Raw genomic sequence first — 17,820 nt, 5'->3', positions numbered from 1 at the left:
GGTCATTTTAAGTTTAAGTCCTTACATGCTCTGTCAGTGGTTTAAGAGAGTTTTAGTTTTTTGTAAGCAGTAAGTGAACTAGGGACACAGGGTTCCCATTTAACTGAATGTTTTAATCATTTATTTATTTTCTTTTTTCATTCCTGCAGCTGACAATAAATTTCAGTTCTTTTAAGCGTAAGTCTCTTGTCACTGGATAATTTAACTGCAGCCTCATAGTAGCAGCACAGAGTAAATTAACTGTATATTTCAGGACTGTACTTTTGTGGCTGTACCAGTGACTTTACGTATATTTTGGTATTAAGGAGCATAGTTTTATCAGACTCCATACAGTAGCAAAAAACAAACTTAAACACGAGTATGTCCCTGCTCAGGAACTGGTGTAAAGGGGAGGGCTTAGACCCGGAACATGCCATTATGGTCCATGACGTGTCAGAGGATGCAGAAGTGTGCGATATAGAAGAAGCATTGCACACCATTAAAGCTTTGGGGCGTGTGCGAGTACGAGGGCGTATGTTTGACCCCAAAACCCAAAGGCTAGTAGCACTCTGTCAATGTAGCGAGAAAGTTAATACCTATGCTATCCCAATGGATGTCCCCTGTACCAAGGGGGGTGAGCTTTGGACCCTAAGTGGTCCAACCAAACTGGAACTTCAGACAGAGCCAGTGAGTGCTCCTAATTCATGTCCTGTCAACTCATCCAAAGATCAGTCAGAACAGAAAAACACAGAGCCACAACAGGCTACACCAACTGAAACTCTCCTTAAAGCCATGGGGGAGTTGTTAGTGAAAACCGCGAGACCTTCTCATGAAGCCAATGCTTTCAGGCGTTTACGAGCATTTTCTGCGATAATACCCACCCCAGCTGGGGAGGAAAACTTAGATTATTGGCTAGAACAGACTCGGTTAATGATAGACAAGTGTGACTGCTCTGAGCGTGAGAAGCGGAAAAGAATTGTGGAGAGTCTGAAGGGTCCAGCATTAGAGATAGCTCAGGCAGTGAGGTTCAATGAACCTAATGCATCCCCAGAGGATTATATTGAAGCTTTGGAGACTGCTTTTGGGACATCGGAGTCTGGAGAAGACTTATATTTTGCCTTTCGGGCATTACGACAAGCACCTGGTGAACGACTTTCTGACTTTTTGAGAAGGATGGAGGGCTACTTAACCAAAGCAGTGCAGAAAGGTGGTTTAGAGCATCAGTCTAAAGACTGTGCCAGAGTACAGCAGCTTTTGCGTGGTACTATTGAGTCAGATTTGATGTTGTTACAGTTGCGTTTAAGAGAAAGAACAAAACATCCTCCCTCATTCTTGCAGTTGCTAAATGAAATAAGGGAAGAAGAGGACCAGCAATTAGCCCATTGTCAGCCACGCTCTGGTAGCAGCAAATCTACTCTTTGCCACGTTAGGACCACTGGTGAAGCTGAAGTAAGTTCAGCAGAAAACGTCAAGCTCAGAACAAAAGTAGAGGAGCTAAAGCGTAAAGTGTCTGCACTAACTGCTAAAAGTGTTATAGCTCCTACAGACCACACCGAAACCAAGGACAAGGTGAATGCAAGGGAAACGGAAATGAGTACTGATAGAGTATTCCGAACTTTACAACACCAAGTTACTGACTTACAGCATCAGATATGTGCCATGGCAGTACAGCATGTCGATGCCCAGCCTTCCAGGGTGCAAAGTTGGACAAAGGGAAAGTATTCAACTCGACCTCAGCTTGTCAGTCAGAAGGGATCCCAAGCACCAAACAAGGAGGATGATTTCTTCTGCTTTCGGTGTGGAAAGGATAGACATGTGGCTACTCATTGTAAAGAGCCTGAGGACTCTGCAAGGGTTATAACTAGGCTGATCCGGTCTTTGAGAAAGAAAAAAGATGAAAATAGGGATCCTATTGCAAGTGCTTTCCGACAAACCGAGAACTGCAGTGTAAAAAAGAGTGCTGTGTACAATGGTGGAGCCACAAGTGTCCCCGATGGCCTAGTGGGAAAACCAGCTTTAAGTCAGGTGGTCATTGAAGGACAGTTATGTACAGCTTTACTAGATAGTGGCTCAACAGTAACTATCATATTTGAGAACTGGTACCAGCAATATTTGTCCCATGTACCTATTCATCTACAGTCTTGCTATATGGGGATTAAGTGACACTAGTTACCCCTATAAAGGATATGTGGGGGTTAGCTTAGAATTTCCCGAAGATTGTACTGAAGCCATGACTGTCTTGGCCCTAGTTGGTCCTGACCCTCAGGGACCTGATCAAGTGCCAGTCATCATTGGGACAAATGCCAGGGCTTTCAGCCATGAGCCCTATACTAAGACCGTTTTGAGCAGCTACAACCATGCTCAGACCTGGCGGGTGAGCACAGGACCATTAGAAAGGGGGGTGACAAGTATGGTGCCAGTGGTCACTGATGACAGTGTAGGGGCAGTAAAGTGGGAAGGACCAGGGACACTGACTCTTCCCCCAGGAAAGGCCTGTCTTGCTGTTGGAAAGGCAGTGTTGAAGCATACCAGAAAACTGGGTATTTTAATCATTGAAGCTCCTGACACCCTTCCTGCTGGGGTGGCTTTGACTCCCTGTGTAATGCTCCCTTCTGACCTGGATGTCAATCGTTTGTCAGTCCTATTAAAAAACGAGTCATTGAAAGAAAAAACAATTTCTAAGGGCACTGTTATTGCTAAGATTCAGGAAGCTGATGTGGTCACTGAGGTGAAGAAGGATTCTTCCCCCCAAGCTCAGATTGATCCGGAACTATTCAACATTGGTGATTCTCCTATCCCGCCAGAATGGAGGAAAAGGCTTTCCCAGAAATTGTCAGAGCGGACTCAAGTGTTCTCAGTGGAGGACTGGGATGTGGGATTAGCCAAAGATGTTGAGCACCATATTTGACTAACCGATCCACGTCCTTTTAGAGAGAGATCTAGAAGGATTGCTCCAGCAGATATTGATGACATTCGTAGGCATCTCCAAGAACTGCTGGCAGCCGGAAGAGTCTCGTAGTCCCTATGCTTCCCCCATTGTCATAGCCAGAAAGAAAAATGGGAAAATCCAGATGTGTATCGACTACCGCATGTTAAATTCAAGAACCATTCCAGATCAATACACAGTACCACGTATTGATGATGCGTTAGACTGCCTAGCCGGCAGTAAGTGCTTTTCAGTATTAGATTTGCGGAGTGGCTACTATCAGATTGAAATGGCAGAGTCAGATAAGGAGAAGACTGCCTTCATATGCCCCCTTGGGTTCTTCCATTTTGAGCGGACGCCACAAGGAATCAGGGGGGCACCTGCCACATTCCAGCGATTAATGGAGAGAGTGGTGGGGGATATGAATCTGCTGCAGTGCCTTGTATATTTAGATGACCTGGTTGTGTTCAGTCGGACTCTGGAAGAGCATGAGGAACGTTTGCTTAGGGTCTTGGATCGCTTGGAAGAATATGGACTCAAACTCTCTATTGACAAGTGCCAGTTTTGCCAAGCACAAGTGAAGTATGTGGGTCACATTGTGTCAGAGGCTGGCATAGCCACTGACCCAGAAAAGATCAGAGCAGTGTCTCAGTGGAAACAGCCTACAGACCTTAAGTCCCTACAGCCCTTTTTAGGGTCCTGTGGCTATTATAGACATTTTATAGCTAACTTTTCCGCTACTGTTCGCCCTTTGACTGACCTTACCAGAGGTTACCTACCTACCCAGAAGGGTAGGGCTGGCAGTAAGGACAAATCCGATTACTTTCGGAAGTCAGAACCATTTGGAGATCGGTGGACGCCCAGTTGTACTGAAGCTTTTCAAAAAATCCTGCACTGTCTTACAAGTGCCCCTATCTTAGCTTTTGCAGACTCAACAAAGCCCTACATTCTGCATGTTGACGCAAGCTTGGAAGGATTAGGTGCAGTGCTCAACCAAGAATACCCGGAGGGGTTACGTCCAGTAGCTTTTGCCAGCCGCAAGCTCAGCAGCTCAGAACGGAATTATCCAGTACATGAGTTTTTAGCCTTAAAATGGGCCATAGTTGATAAATTGCATGACTACCTTTATGGGGTTCGCTTCACAGTAAGAACTGACAACAACCCTCTTACATATGTATTTACAGATTTATATGCCTATCCCACTCGGTTGGGTATCAGCTCCCTTGAGCAGCTGAGTGAGGAAGACTTGCGGAAAGAAAAGAGAGCTGTGAAGGCGGGTCATTGGCTCCAGACTACTCAAGATAACCTGCCAGAGCTGGCGTTGTTTCAACATGAGTTTAGGAAACTCATGCTCAAGAAGGGACTGTTGTACCGTACAACTCACAGAAAAGAAGGACAAGAGATTTTCCAGTTGGTACTCCCAGTACTATACCGCACTAAGGTACTGCAAGCTCTACATGATGATTTTGGCCATTTGGGAGTAGAGAGGACTCTTGAGTTAGTACGAGATCGGTTGTACTGGCCAAAGATGGCGGCCGACATTGCTAACTATATAAAAAATTGTGGTAGATGTGCAGCTCAAAAGACTTTGCCCCGCAGAATAGCCCCCTTAGGCCAACTCACCAGTAAAGGGCCCCTTGATTTGGTGTGTATAGATTTCTTATCTATTGAGCCCGATTCACAAGGTATTACCAATGTTCTTATAATAACAGACCATTTTAGATAGATAGATAGATAGATAGATAGATAGATAGATACTTTATTGATCCCCAAGGAAATTTAGGCATCCAGCAGCAACAACACAATACAGTAGGAAACATATTCAACATCTATCAAACACAGAACAATAGAAAATATATAAGGGTATAGAAACTTTCTGTACAAGGTAAAGAACTATCTGTAGATGGAGCAGTGCAGTAAATTTTTCTAACTGCCAATAAATAAATTCACAGAGCAAAGTGCAAGGTGCAAATGACATTGGTTACAAAAGTTGTAAAAGTGACTGATGTGCCATAGAATTATTAATGTGTACATGTAAAAAATATAGTTCTGTAAAGTGAATATGTGAATATATGAATACCACACCCTGAGTAAATGTGCTTGAGGGTAAGAGAGGTTGGGGAAGTGTAATTGTGAATAAATAATTAAGTGGTTGAGTAGTTGAATAATGTCCATGTAGTGTGACTGGGTTAAACTCAGTCAGCAGCAGCATCCCGGAATGAATGATCTTCTGAGTCTGTCTGTTGTGCAGCTCTGTGACAGCAGTCTGCCACTGAACACACTCCTCTGCTTCATGATGATGGTGTGAAGTGGGTGACTATCATTGTTCATGATAGAAAGCACTTTATCCAAAGTCCTCCTATCTGCTATTGTTACCAGAGAGTCCAGCTCCACTCCCACCACTGCCCCGGCCCTCCTGACCAGCTTGTCCAGCCTTGATGCATCTCTTCTCTTCATGTTGCCTCCCCAGCAAACCACAGCGTAGAAGAGAATGCTGGCCACGATTGAGTGGTAGAACATCTGCAGAAGCTTCTTACAGATGTTAAAGGACCGCAGTCTCCTCAGGAAATAGAACCGACTCTGTCCTTTCCTGTACTCCTCCTCCTGACCACCCTTGACACATCCAACGATAGCAGTGTCATCCGAGAATTTCTGCAGATGGCACATCTCAGAGTTGTACTGGAAGTCTGATGTGTAGAGAGTGAAGAGGAAGGGGGAGAGCACAGTCCCCTGTGGTGCTCCAGTGCTGCTGACAACAGTCTCAGATGTACCGTCAGTCAGCCTCACGTACTGTGGTCTGCAGGTGAGATAGTCCGTGATCCACTGCACCAGGTGAGGATCCACCTGCATCTTCACCAGCTTGTCTCTGAGAAGTGGGGGCTGGATGGTATTAAAAGCACTGGAGAAATAAAAAAACATGATTCTCACAGCGCTATTCCCCTTGTCCAGATAGAGAGTAGGTTCGGTGGAGGAGGTAGGTGATGGCGTCCTCGACACCAATCCTCTCCCGATAGGCAAACTGGTAGATGGTCCAGTGCATGCTGTACCTGGGGTCTGAGAAGAGGGAGAAGCAGTCGCTCCATGGTCTTCAAGAAGAGGGAGAAGCAGTCGCTCCATGGTCTTCAATTTCACTCGTCTTCATTTCACTCGATATACCCAGGCGTATCCTACCAGGGATCAGAAAGCCCCTACCATAGCCAAAGTACTCCTGGAGAAGTTCTTTGTCCATTATGGACTGCCAGCCCGAATTCATTCGGATCAAGGACGGGATTTTGAAAGCCGCCTGATCAAGGAGTTGTTGGACTTGCTAGGTATCAAAAAGTCAAGAACCTCACCATACCATCCTCAGGGTCATCCGCAGCCAGAACGTTTCAATCGCACTTTACTTTCTATGCTTGGAACCCTGAATCCCAGGCACAAGCAGCAGTGGAGTCAACATATAGCACTTATGGTGCATGCTTATAATTCCACCAGAAATGATTCCACAGGGTTTTCGCCATATTTTTTGATGTTTGGGTGTGAGGCACATTTGCCCGTGGATGTATGTTTTAGTACGTCTGTCGGAGGTCAGGAAAAGGTGAAGCATCAGAGGTATGTAGAAAATCTCCGAAAAGAGTTCAAACGTGCTTAACAGCTGGCTATTGAATCTTCCAACAAGAGTCATCACAAAAACAAATGAGCATTTGATGCCAAGGTACATAATCTGCCCCATGATGTGGGAGACAGAGTGCTGGTGCGTGCCCTGGGAAGCACTGGAAAACAAAAGTTAAGAGACAAATGGAATTCTTTGCCATACACAGTTGTGGAAAAAATGCCCAACATACCAGTGTACAGGGTTAAGCCTGAAAGAGAGGTGGGAGTACCTAAAACCCTCCACAGAGACCATCTCTTACCTATTGGTTATATGATGCATTTGCCTGATGTTTCAGTGGAAACTGACCCACCTGCTTGCATTCGTGGTAGACGATTTCAGGCCCATCCACAGCCGCAGATGGTGGCACAAGAGAGTCAGGCTGAAAGTGAAACCGAGTCAGAGGTGGAAGATGACATGCCTAATTTCAGGCCCAGTGACATTTTAGAACACTTTCCGCTCCTACCTTCACATTAGGAGGGGGAAAGCAGTGCTTCACCAGAACCTGAGCCTGTAACCCCAGGAGTGTCTGCTGATCTAGATGAAAATATTGGTTTTCCAGGAACCAAGAGTTTGTCTACTGGGGAGGACCAATTATTGGAATCACCAGCAGATGATGGTTCTGATATGCAAGAAAGTATGGCCCCTAGTAATCCGCTGTTGGAGGATGCTGTGAGAGAGCAAGACCTGATGCCTAGTGAACCTACATTGGGTAAAAGAGCTGTTAAGCCTGTCATCCACCTAAGTTATGACAACCTTGGAGAGTCCTCTGACACCCCTATAGTAATCATCCACAGAGGGTTAAGAGTACAGATCACACCACCAAAGGAACCATCAGTGGTCCCATGTTTCTCAATCCAGTTAGACCCTAGAATAGAACAGTTGTCCATCCATCGATCCATCCATCCATTATCTTCCGCTTCTCCGGGGTTCGGGTCGCGGGGGCAGCATCCTAAGCAATGAAGCCCAGACCTCCCTTTCCCCAGCCACTTCCACCAGCTCTCCAAGGGGGATTCCGAGGCGCTCCCAGGCCAGCTGGGCGATATAGTCGCGCCAGCGTGTCCTGGGTCTTCCCCGGGGTCTCCTCCCAGGTGGACTCGCCTGTGACACCTCCCGAGGGAGGCGTCCAGGAGGCATCCTAACCAGATGCCCGAACCACCTCAGCTGGCTCCTCTCGACGTGAAGAAGCAGCGGCTCTACTCCGAGTCCCTCCCGGATGACTGAACTTCTCACCCTATCTCTAAGGGAGAGTCCAGGCACCCTGCGGAGGAAACTCATTTCGGCCGCTTGTATTCGCGATCTTATTCTTTCGGTCATTACCCAAAGCTCATGACCATAGGTGAGGGTGGGAACGTAGATCGACCGGTAAATCGAGAGCCTTGCCTTATGGCTCAGCTCTTTCTTTACCACAACAGACCGGTAAAGAGCCCGCATCACTGCTGACCCAGCACCAATCCGCCTGTCAATCTCCCACTCCCTTGTACCATCACTCGTGAACAAGACCCCGATATACTTAAACTCCTCCACTTAAGGCAAGAGCTTATCCCCGACCCAGAGAGGACTCTCTACCCTTTTCCACCTGAGAACCATGGCCTCAGATTTGGAGGTACTGTTTGGTTTGGTGGTTAGTGTAGTGGTTAACACCTCTGCCTTCTACACTGTAGACTAGGTTTCAATCCCCTACCTGGGTAAGCACCCTACACTATACCAATAAGAGTCCTTGGGCAAGATTCCTAACACCATTTTTGCCTACTTGTGTAAAGTGATCAAATCTGGATAACAGCGTCAGCCAAATGCCATTAATGAGGTATTGATTCTCATCCTGGCAGCTTCACACTCGGCTGCAAACCGATCCAGCGAAAGATGAAGTTCGTGGCCTGATGTCCGCAATAGGACCACATCATCTGCAAACAGCAGTGATGTGACCCTGAGGTCACCAAACCGGACACCCTCCATCCCTTGAGTGTGCCTAGAAATTCTATCCATAAAAATTATGAATAGAATCGGTGACAAAGGGCAGCCCTGACGGAGTCCAACTCTCACTGGGAACGAGTCTGACTTACTGCCGGCTATGCGAACCAAACTCCAGCTTTGTTTGTACAGGGCCTGAATGGCTCATAGCAAAGAGCCATGTACCCCGTACTCCCGAAGCACCTCCCACAGAATACCCCAGGGAACACAGTCGAATGCCTTCTCCAGATCCACAAAGCACATGTGGACTGGTTGGGCAAACTCCCATGAACCCTCCAGAATCCTGGAGAGGGTGAAGAGTTGGTCCAGTGTTCCACGACCAGGGCGGAACCCGCACTGTTCCTCCTGGATCCGAGGTTTGACTATAAGCCGGACTCTCTTCTCCAGTAATCCTGCATAGACCTTGCCAGGGAGGCTGAGGAGTGTGATTCCCCTGTAGTTGGAACACACCCTCCGGTCCCCTTTTTTAAAAAGAGGCACCACCACCCCAGTCTGCCAATCCAGTGGCACCGCCCCCGATGTCCACACAATGTTGAAAAGGCGTGTCAGCCAAGACAGCCCCACAACATCCAGAGCCTTTAGGAACTCAGGGCGGATATTATCCACCCCTGGAGCCTTGCCACCAAGGAGCTTCTTAACTACCTTAGCGACTTCGGCCTCAGTAATGGACAAGCCTATTCCCATGTCCCCAGACTCAGCCTCCTCACTGGAGAACGTGTCGGTGGGATTGAGAAGGTCCTCAAAGTATTCCTTCCACCGCCCAATGACATCTTCAGTCGAAGTCAGCAGCACACCATCTCCACTATATACAGTGCTAGTGGCACACTGCTTTCCCCTTCTGAGTCGCCTGACGGTTTGCAAGTATCTTTTCGGAGCCGACTTAAAGTCACTTTCCAAGGCCTCACCAAACTCCTCCCATACACGGGTTTTTGCCTTGGCGACAACTGAAGCCGCAGATCGCTTGGCCTGTCGATACCTGCCAGCTGCCTCTGGTGTCCCACAGGCCAACCATGCCCGGTAGGACTCCTTCTTCAGCTTGACGGCATCTCTCACCTGGGGTGTCCACCACCGGGTTCGAGGATTACCGCCCCGACAGGCACCAACTACCTTACGGCCACAGCTACAGTCAGCCGCTTCAGCAATGGAGGAACGGAACATGGCCCATTCTGAGTCAATGTCCCCCACCTCCCCCGATATCTGGTCAAAGTTCTGACGGAGGTGTGAGTTGAAGATCAATCTGACAGGTTCTTCTGCTAGACGTTCCCAGCAAACCCTCACTATACGTTTGGGCTTGCCTGGTCTGACCGGCATCTTCCCCCACCACCTGATCCAACTCACCACCAGGTGGTGATCAGTTGACAGCTCAGCTCCTCTCTTTACCCGAGTGTCCAAAACACATGGCCGCAAGTCCGATGACACAACTACAAAGTCAATCACTGAACTGCGGCCTAGGGTGTCCTGGTGCCATGTGCACTTATGGACATCCTTGTGTTCAAACATGGTGTTCGTGATGGACAAACTGTGGTTTGCGCAGAAGTCCAAAAACTGAACACCACACGGGTTCAGATCAGAGAGGCCATTCCTCCCAATCACACCCCTCCAGGTCTCACTGTCATTGCCCACGTGAGCGTTGAAGTCCCCCAGTAGGACAATAGAGTCTCCAGGAGGAGCACTTTCAAGCACCCTTCCCAAGGACTCTAAGAAGGCTGGGTACTCTGAACTGCTGTTCGGTGCATAAGCACAGACAACAGTCAGGACCCGTTCCCCAACCCGAAGGCGTAGGGAAGCTACCCTCTCGTCCACCGGAGAAAACCCCAACATACAGGCGCCGAGTCGAGGGGCTATGAGAAAGCCCACACCTGCCCGCCGCCTCTCACCATGGGCAACTCCAGAAAAGAATAAAGTCCAGCCCCTCTCAAGGAGATTGGACCCAGAGTCCAAGCTGTGTGTTGAGGTGAGCCCGACTATATCTAGCTGGTATCTCTCAACCTCGCGCACCAACTCAGGCTCTTTCCCCGCCAGTGAGGTAACGTTCCAAGTTCCAAAAGCCAGTTTCAGCAACCGAGGATCAGAACGCCAAGGCCCATGCCTTCGGACACTGCCCGATCCACAATGCACCGAACCCCTACTACTGCCCCTCCCATTGGTGGTGGGTCGATGGGAGGGGGGACTCATGTAACTCCTTCGGGCTGGGCCCGGCCGGGCACCATGAGTAAATGCCCGGCCACCAGCCGCTCGCTGGCGAGCCCCTCCCCCAGGCCTGGCTCCAGGGTGGGGCCCCGGTAACCCTGTTCCGGGCAGGGTACACAAGTCCTGCTTTTGTGTCTTCATAGGGGTTATTATGGATCACACTTTGTCTGACCTGTCACCTAGGACCAGTTTGCCATGGGAGACCCTACCAGGAGCTTTTTGCTCCAGACAACATAGCTCCTAAGATCATTCAAGCACGCAAACCCCTCCACCACAATAAGGTGGTGATCCAAGGAGAGGTAGAACAGTTGTATGGGCAGATAATGTCAGATGAGGACATCAGACGGTTTAGAAAGGGGGGAGTGTAGCCCTAAGTATAATTTAATATTATACTTAAAATAGCATTAGATATAAAAATTTTTAAGAAATCAGTACTGTAAAAAGTTGATCTTCTGGTCAAAAGCATGTTAAAAAATCTAAATCTAACATATCAGTTGGAAAGTTTATAGTTCATGTTTTATAATACAATAAAAAAGAAAAACTGTTAAAATACTTTTTACTATAGTTTTGGTTCTAAACACGGTATGTGATCCATGTAAAATATGAGCAAGCTTTACTTCAGGGCAGTCTGTAACTTTTTATTGGTTAGTCTACATGTCTGTTGGGTTTTCTAGCTTCTGATTGGCTGCAGCGTGACGAACGTGAGGAAAGGGAGAGACGTGGCTCTCTCTCCGAGGAGAGAGGGGAGACAAGAGCAGAGCGAACTCCGAGTTTCGGGAGTTTTAAGAGATAAAGTTCTGTCCCAACCCAGTGGTAGGGAAAGTGCTTGTATGTGAGTACCTGTACCAGTGTTAGAGTGGATTCAGTAATCCCTTTACTGCCTTATTAGTTGGTGAAAAAGTGTGTAACTCAGTGCTTTGCCATAGTAGTATTAGCCAACTTAGCTTAGCAGCTAAGCGCTGCGCATTCGGCCATTGGAGACTTGTGAGAGTGAATCCGTTGTAAGAAGACGGTTGCCGCTCAGATAGCCCCACGAACTACCTGGATTACGTTCGTGGGTCCTCTGAGCCCCACGTTGGAGCACCTCTACCCCGGTTAGCATCTCAGGTCTCCGGACGCACCTGTGGATTCAGCCGGCAGCGGTGGAATCCGGCGTCGGCCACCTTTCCAGCCAAGTTCAGCGCAGCCTCGCTCGCGTTTAGCGCGCACCCCGGGAGTAGGTCCAAAAAGACTGTGAGTAAATTGAGCCAGTTTGGACCAAGACAACAGGCCTGCAACGGGGGGTTATTTTGTTTTACATGCCGGCTTTTGTTTTCTTGTTATTGAGTAAAAAACCATACGGGTGCTAATATTTTGTCTGTTTTTGTGCACCGAAGGTCATTTTAAGTTTAAGTCCTTACACGCTCTGTCAGTGGTTTAAGAGAGTTTTATTTTTTTTTGTAAGCAGTAAGTGAACTAGGGACACAGGGTTCCCATTTAACTGAATGTTTTAATCATTTATTTTCTTTTTTCATTCCTGCAGCTGACAATAAATTTCGGTTCTTTTAAGCGTAAGTCTCTTGTGACTGGATAATTTAACTGCAGCCTCATAGTAGCAGCACAGACTGGTTCTAATAGTCTGCTAATGCTGGGTTCCCTGACTACAGAACGAATTTGGGGCCCTGTCATTTTGGTACAAGACGTAGAAAGGGTTACATGTGCAATAACAACAACTGTGTGTACAAAAACTCAGAGGGACACTAACTTAATTTAAATAATTTAAATAATTCAACTGCTTTATTCCAGTATTATAACAAAATATGTTTCATATTTATTATCACATTCACCACCAATTTACTATATTCATAAGTACTTAAACCTCGTGTACATACTTGTAATTTCTCTATATTGTCTTAAATTATTAGTAAAGTGTTTATTTTTACATAAATGGCTGCAACTGTAACAACTGCAATTTTCAATAAAGGAATCTGAATCTGAATAATCAGAAAAGAAAAGGAGAAAAAGAAAATAACAGAAAAGAGGCCTGGAAAACAAAGAGAAATATTGCCCCAAATCTACTTCAAAAAACAAAAAAGAAGGCTTGGGCAAGAACTGTCTCCAAATAAAAGTGTTTCCTCCACAAAGAGGAAACGGGTGAAACAAAGTCTACCTTCCTCTCATAATCACAGAGGAAGTGTTTTGTGTTTTCTGATTGTTCTTTTTTCGTTGTTCTATTTCAGCCTTTATTTGAGCACAGTGCTTTCAGCATCCCCTTTGTTTGCCTTTTCCCGCTGTTTTTTTATTTCTTATTCATTGAGGTGTTTTTCCCATTTTGGCACAATCAGTACATTGGCAGTTCAAGCCTGGCCTGAGCCACCTCAACTCCAACATGCACAACCACCAAATTCAGTCTCCATCACCTCAATAAATTAATTTAAGACCCTTTTCTCATGGGGTTTTCTCTCGGCACTGGGGTACACCTCCCTGCTGATCTGTAACACATCCACTGCCACCAATCCCCTCCATACCTACAGAGATCTCTATCATCAGAATTTTAGGTAGAAATCATACATGACAATAAATATAATTAGATGCATTTTGTAATGTACATAAACTTGTAATAAAGGTTGAATTTGAATGAACACTCACATATTTTTATCATGGTTCAGATCTTACCTATCAGAACGTTATGAGTTCGTCAGTGTAAACAATTTATCTTCCACTTATTCAAAAGTGAGATTTGGAGTTCTGCAGGGCTCTATTTTAGGACCATTACTATTTACACTATACATGTTACCATTAGGCACAGTTATAAGTAACCATGGCGTAAACTTTCATTGTTACGCAGACGATACTCAACTGTACAGATCAGCCAAACCTGATGACCAATACAGGTTAAAGAAAATGGAGGACTGTGTAAAAGACGTGAAAGGCTGGATGTCACGTAACTTCCTCCTATTAAACAGTAACAAAACAGAGGTTCTCCTTCTGGGTCCAAAACTAGCAAGAAGTAAATCAGCAGATTTAATCTTAAATCTCGCCGACTTTCCAGCCACACCTGGATCAGCAGCAAAAAATCTCGGCGTTATAATAGATTCAGATTTATCATTCGATCAACACACAGGCGGCATCACTAGGACAGGTTTTCTACATCTTCATAACATCGCCAAGATCAGAAATGCCCTGTCCCTGCGTGATGCGGAAACACTAGTACACGCCTTTATTACTTCTAGGCTAGACTACTGTAATGCACTACTGTCAGGATGCACGAGCAGGAATTTAAACAAACTCCAACTAGTCCAAATCGCCGCAGCCAGGGTCCTCACTAAAACTAGAACATCTGATCATATCAGTCCAGTGCCATCATCACTTCATTGGCTGCCTATTAAATTCCGTATTGATTATAAAATCCTTTTATTGACGTATAAAGCCCTACATGGTCTCGCTCCTGAGTACCTGCAAGACCTTATTTCTCATTATGAGCCATCACGACTACTCAGATCCCAGAGTGCTGGCTTATTAATAGTTCCCAGAATTCCTAAGGCTGCAGCTGGGGGAAGAGCTTTTTCTTATAAAGCCCCCAAACTCTGGAATGATCTTCCAGAAACTGTTCGGGACTCAGACACAGTCTCAATCTTTAAGGCTAGGCTGAAAACTCACTTGTTCAGTTCAGCTTTTGGTAGCTAATGTTCCCCCCTAGATAAAGGCAGCAGATCCAGGAGTCCATGGACACAGGGAATTATAGTAAACTGAGACGCTGGTGCTGTCGTCCCGCTGCTCGCACGCGGTCACTCAGGTTTGTGGACGGTGGAGCGGAGGGATGCCAGACTGTTTCAGAGTGCTGCCGTGTCTGTGTGTCCTTCTGGTTCTCTCCTGTTAGTTAAGCTGTCATAGTCAGATCTGCCGGAGTCGTTAGCCACACTCTGGAAATGTCCACATTCCCTGTTTATGTACAAACGGATAGAATAAAACTAATTCCCTCTCCCTGCTTTCTTTCCGAGTATACAATCACCCACATGTCCGGCTGGACACTGAAGGACGACTGACTGCTGAGCCCTCCTGCTGCCCACTTCAGACCAGCTGCCCACGCCCCAGCTGCCACCACCTGCCTTGGACGAGCTGCCCACCCTACACTGATGTTCTCATAGACTCCCAACTATTCCTAATACCAATATTACTGCTATTAATATTAGTAGTATAATCACTCTATAGGTAGTTTGACCAAAGGAAGGTCCCTCCTGGTGAGCCTGGTTCCTCCCAAGGTTTCTTCCTTCTGAGGGAGTTTTTCCTTGCCACTGTTGCCCCTGGCTTGCCCACCGGGGGGGTGAAATAAATACATTTTATTTGATTTTATTTGATATTTCCAGTGTTCAAATGTGAATGATACTCTGTCTTTTTGTGCTTTTCATGACCCTGGACATTCTGGACATGCTGGAGTTTTTAAAAACCTCAGTGTCGCTGATGGACTGAGAAAAGTCTATTAATCAAAAATCTCCAGTCAACAGCGTCCTGTGACCACTGATGTAGGTCTAGGAGGTGATCATAATGTTATGCCTGATCAGTGTATATATTAGTAAAATTCCATCTTCTATTTTTCACCAGTTAATCCATTAGAGATTTGCAGTTCATTAGCAATGTTTTTCTAAATGTGATGAAATAAAGGAGGGCTGGACTAGGAACTGTCAGTGAGCCATTAAGAAATATACAACAATGTAAACACTTCAAAATGTATAAATACACACAAGTCTGTATCCCCCACTATAAGATCACTGTATTTACGCTGTACGTCTTTGCTTTGTAATAGATGAAAATGATCAAATAAGATATTTGCTCTGATCAGAAGTAGATCCTTCAGACAAATCTAATGTTGGTAGACACTGATGAGTTACTTCATGGGAACTCATGGATTATTCTGCTAATGTAACGTTCTTGTTTTTGCAGGGGCATGTAGAACTGAATAAGTACAGATATTTGTATTTTACTATTACTCTGACTCTCTATCTGTTGATTATTTGTTGTAATGTTGTTGTTATTTCTGTCATTTACTCAAACAAACTTCTCCATGAGCCGATGTACATTTTCATTGCTGCTTTGCTTTTTAATTCTCTTTTTGGAACAACTGCACTTTATCCTAAACTGCTGAGTGATTTTCTGTCTGAAAGACAAATTATTTCTTACTCAGCCTGTCTGTTTCAGGCTTTCTCCATTTATACATATGCAGCGTCGGAGTTCACACTGTTATCAGCTATGGCCTTTGACAGATATGTGTGCATATGTAAACCACTACAATACCCAACTCTTGTAAAAATATCCACTGTTAAAAAGCTCTTATTTTTCTGTTGGTTTGTGCCTTCCTGTGAAGTTGGCATATCCTTAATGTTAACATACAGACTTCAGCTGTGTAAATTCAAATTAGATAGAATATACTGTAATAACTATTCAGTAGTTAAACTATGTTGTGGAGACACATCTGTGAACAATTTATATGGACTGTTTTGTTTAACTGTTAATGTTTTTCCACCAGTGATGTTTGTTATCTACTCATATGTCAGAATACTTGATGTCTGTTTAAGAAATTCAAAAGATTTCAGAAGAAAAGCTCTGCAGACCTGCTTCCCACACCTTTTTGTTTTCATTAGTTTTACTGTGACCTCTTGTTTTGAAATTATCAACCTCAGATTAGAAGCAAATTTACCTCACATTTTTGCTATAATAGTGTCAATTGAAAATCTGGTTATTCCTCCTTTATTCAATCCCATTATATATGGTCTGAAACTGCAGGAGATTTTGAATAGGATCAAAAGAATAATTTGGAAAAGGAGGACAAACACATCTTTTTAAATGTTGTATTTGAATTGCTTGCTCTGTACTCTGTATGCTATAAGAAAAATGCATCTGTGTCTGATCTTCATTTGTAGTTTCTTTGTTTCTTTGAAAAATATAACTTAATAATAAATAATAATACGCATTTGTCTGATACACCAGAAAATGTTCAGATAAAACAGATATTTTCAAATGTTAAAAGTATTTTAGTTTTATGTTCATGAAAGTGTCTATTTGTCAGAACTGTTTTTTTCCCAAATTATTGTTAAAAGCTCTTATTGAAACTCTTTTGGCCTAAAGGTGGTTTAAACATGGTTTGAGTGCTGATATCATAAGAAAATGTGACCTTTTGACTTCATTCCCAAGCTACCATTGTCAATAAAACTAATGTTTACATGTGTGATGTTTGATTTTATATATATTTATTATGTAAGTTATTGCAAACCCACAAAGGAAAATTGCAAGTAGTGTCTGTACATGTAGATACATGCTCCAAACAGTTTATAATCTCAAACTTTTCAGAATCAGAAACACTAACTTTATTTCACCAAGCACGTTACACACACAGGGAATTAGTTTTGGTAAGAAACATGTATGACATGGAACACATCAATAAACAATCCAGAAAAGCATACAGACATAACAAGTATTAAATTAAAAGAAAAATAAAATAAAATTACAATAGAGAATAAGTAAGAATAATGAAAAGCCATGAAAGAGATCAAGAGATTTGTGGATCTCTAAGTATATATAGATATGAATATCCATATTAAGACAGGTCTGAGTAAACATAACAATTACATACAATATAAACATTAGTAAAAATTTACATTTTGCACAGCTGTGAAAATAAGCATTACATTAGAGGTGTTTATTGTAACATAGTAAAGTTTGTTCGTTCAGTTTAAGTGTAAAGTATAAGTGTCCACTGCAGACACTCATACAATGATCTACACCTCTGGGGTGTCTGGCTGTGCTGATTTTGATGGGCCAAATTTTTGTACCAGACGTGTCCAGAAGAGTTGATGTCCAGCATAAGAGGGGTCAGCTGTAACTTTGCAAGCACACTTCACTAATCTGCTGTTGTAGAGGTACTGAAGCGCTGGCACATACATCCAATGATCCTTACTGCTGTCCTGATTATGCTCAGGAGTTTGACTTGTTTGACTCATTCTTTGGTTTGAGTTTGACTCGAGTTTGACTCATTCTTTGGTTTGAGTTTGACTTGAGTTTTACTCATTCTTTGGTTTGAGTTTGACTCGAGTTTGACTCATTCTTTGGTTTGAGTTTGACTCGAGTTTGACTCATTTTTTGGTTTGAG

The 17,820-nt window shown here is 44.5% G+C and overlaps 1 protein-coding gene across 1 annotated transcript; it reads left to right on the top strand.

Moving 5' to 3' along the window:
• The first annotated feature begins 15,578 nt into the window (after nt 1-15,578).
• On the top strand, nt 15,579-16,517 carry LOC108412565 (olfactory receptor 6N2-like). The gene has a single exon (XM_017684641.1). It carries the CDS (start codon nt 15,579-15,581, stop codon nt 16,515-16,517), a length of 939 nt encoding a protein of 312 aa, XP_017540130.1.
• The last annotated feature ends 1,303 nt before the right edge of the window (nt 16,518-17,820 follow it).

The sequence above is a fragment of the Pygocentrus nattereri genome, chromosome 2 (assembly GCF_015220715.1).
Source record: "Pygocentrus nattereri isolate fPygNat1 chromosome 2, fPygNat1.pri, whole genome shotgun sequence".
NCBI lineage: Eukaryota > Metazoa > Chordata > Actinopteri > Characiformes > Serrasalmidae > Pygocentrus > Pygocentrus nattereri.
The sequence above is the reverse complement of the archived record's forward strand: the minus strand, read 5'-3'. Positions and strand labels throughout refer to the sequence as shown.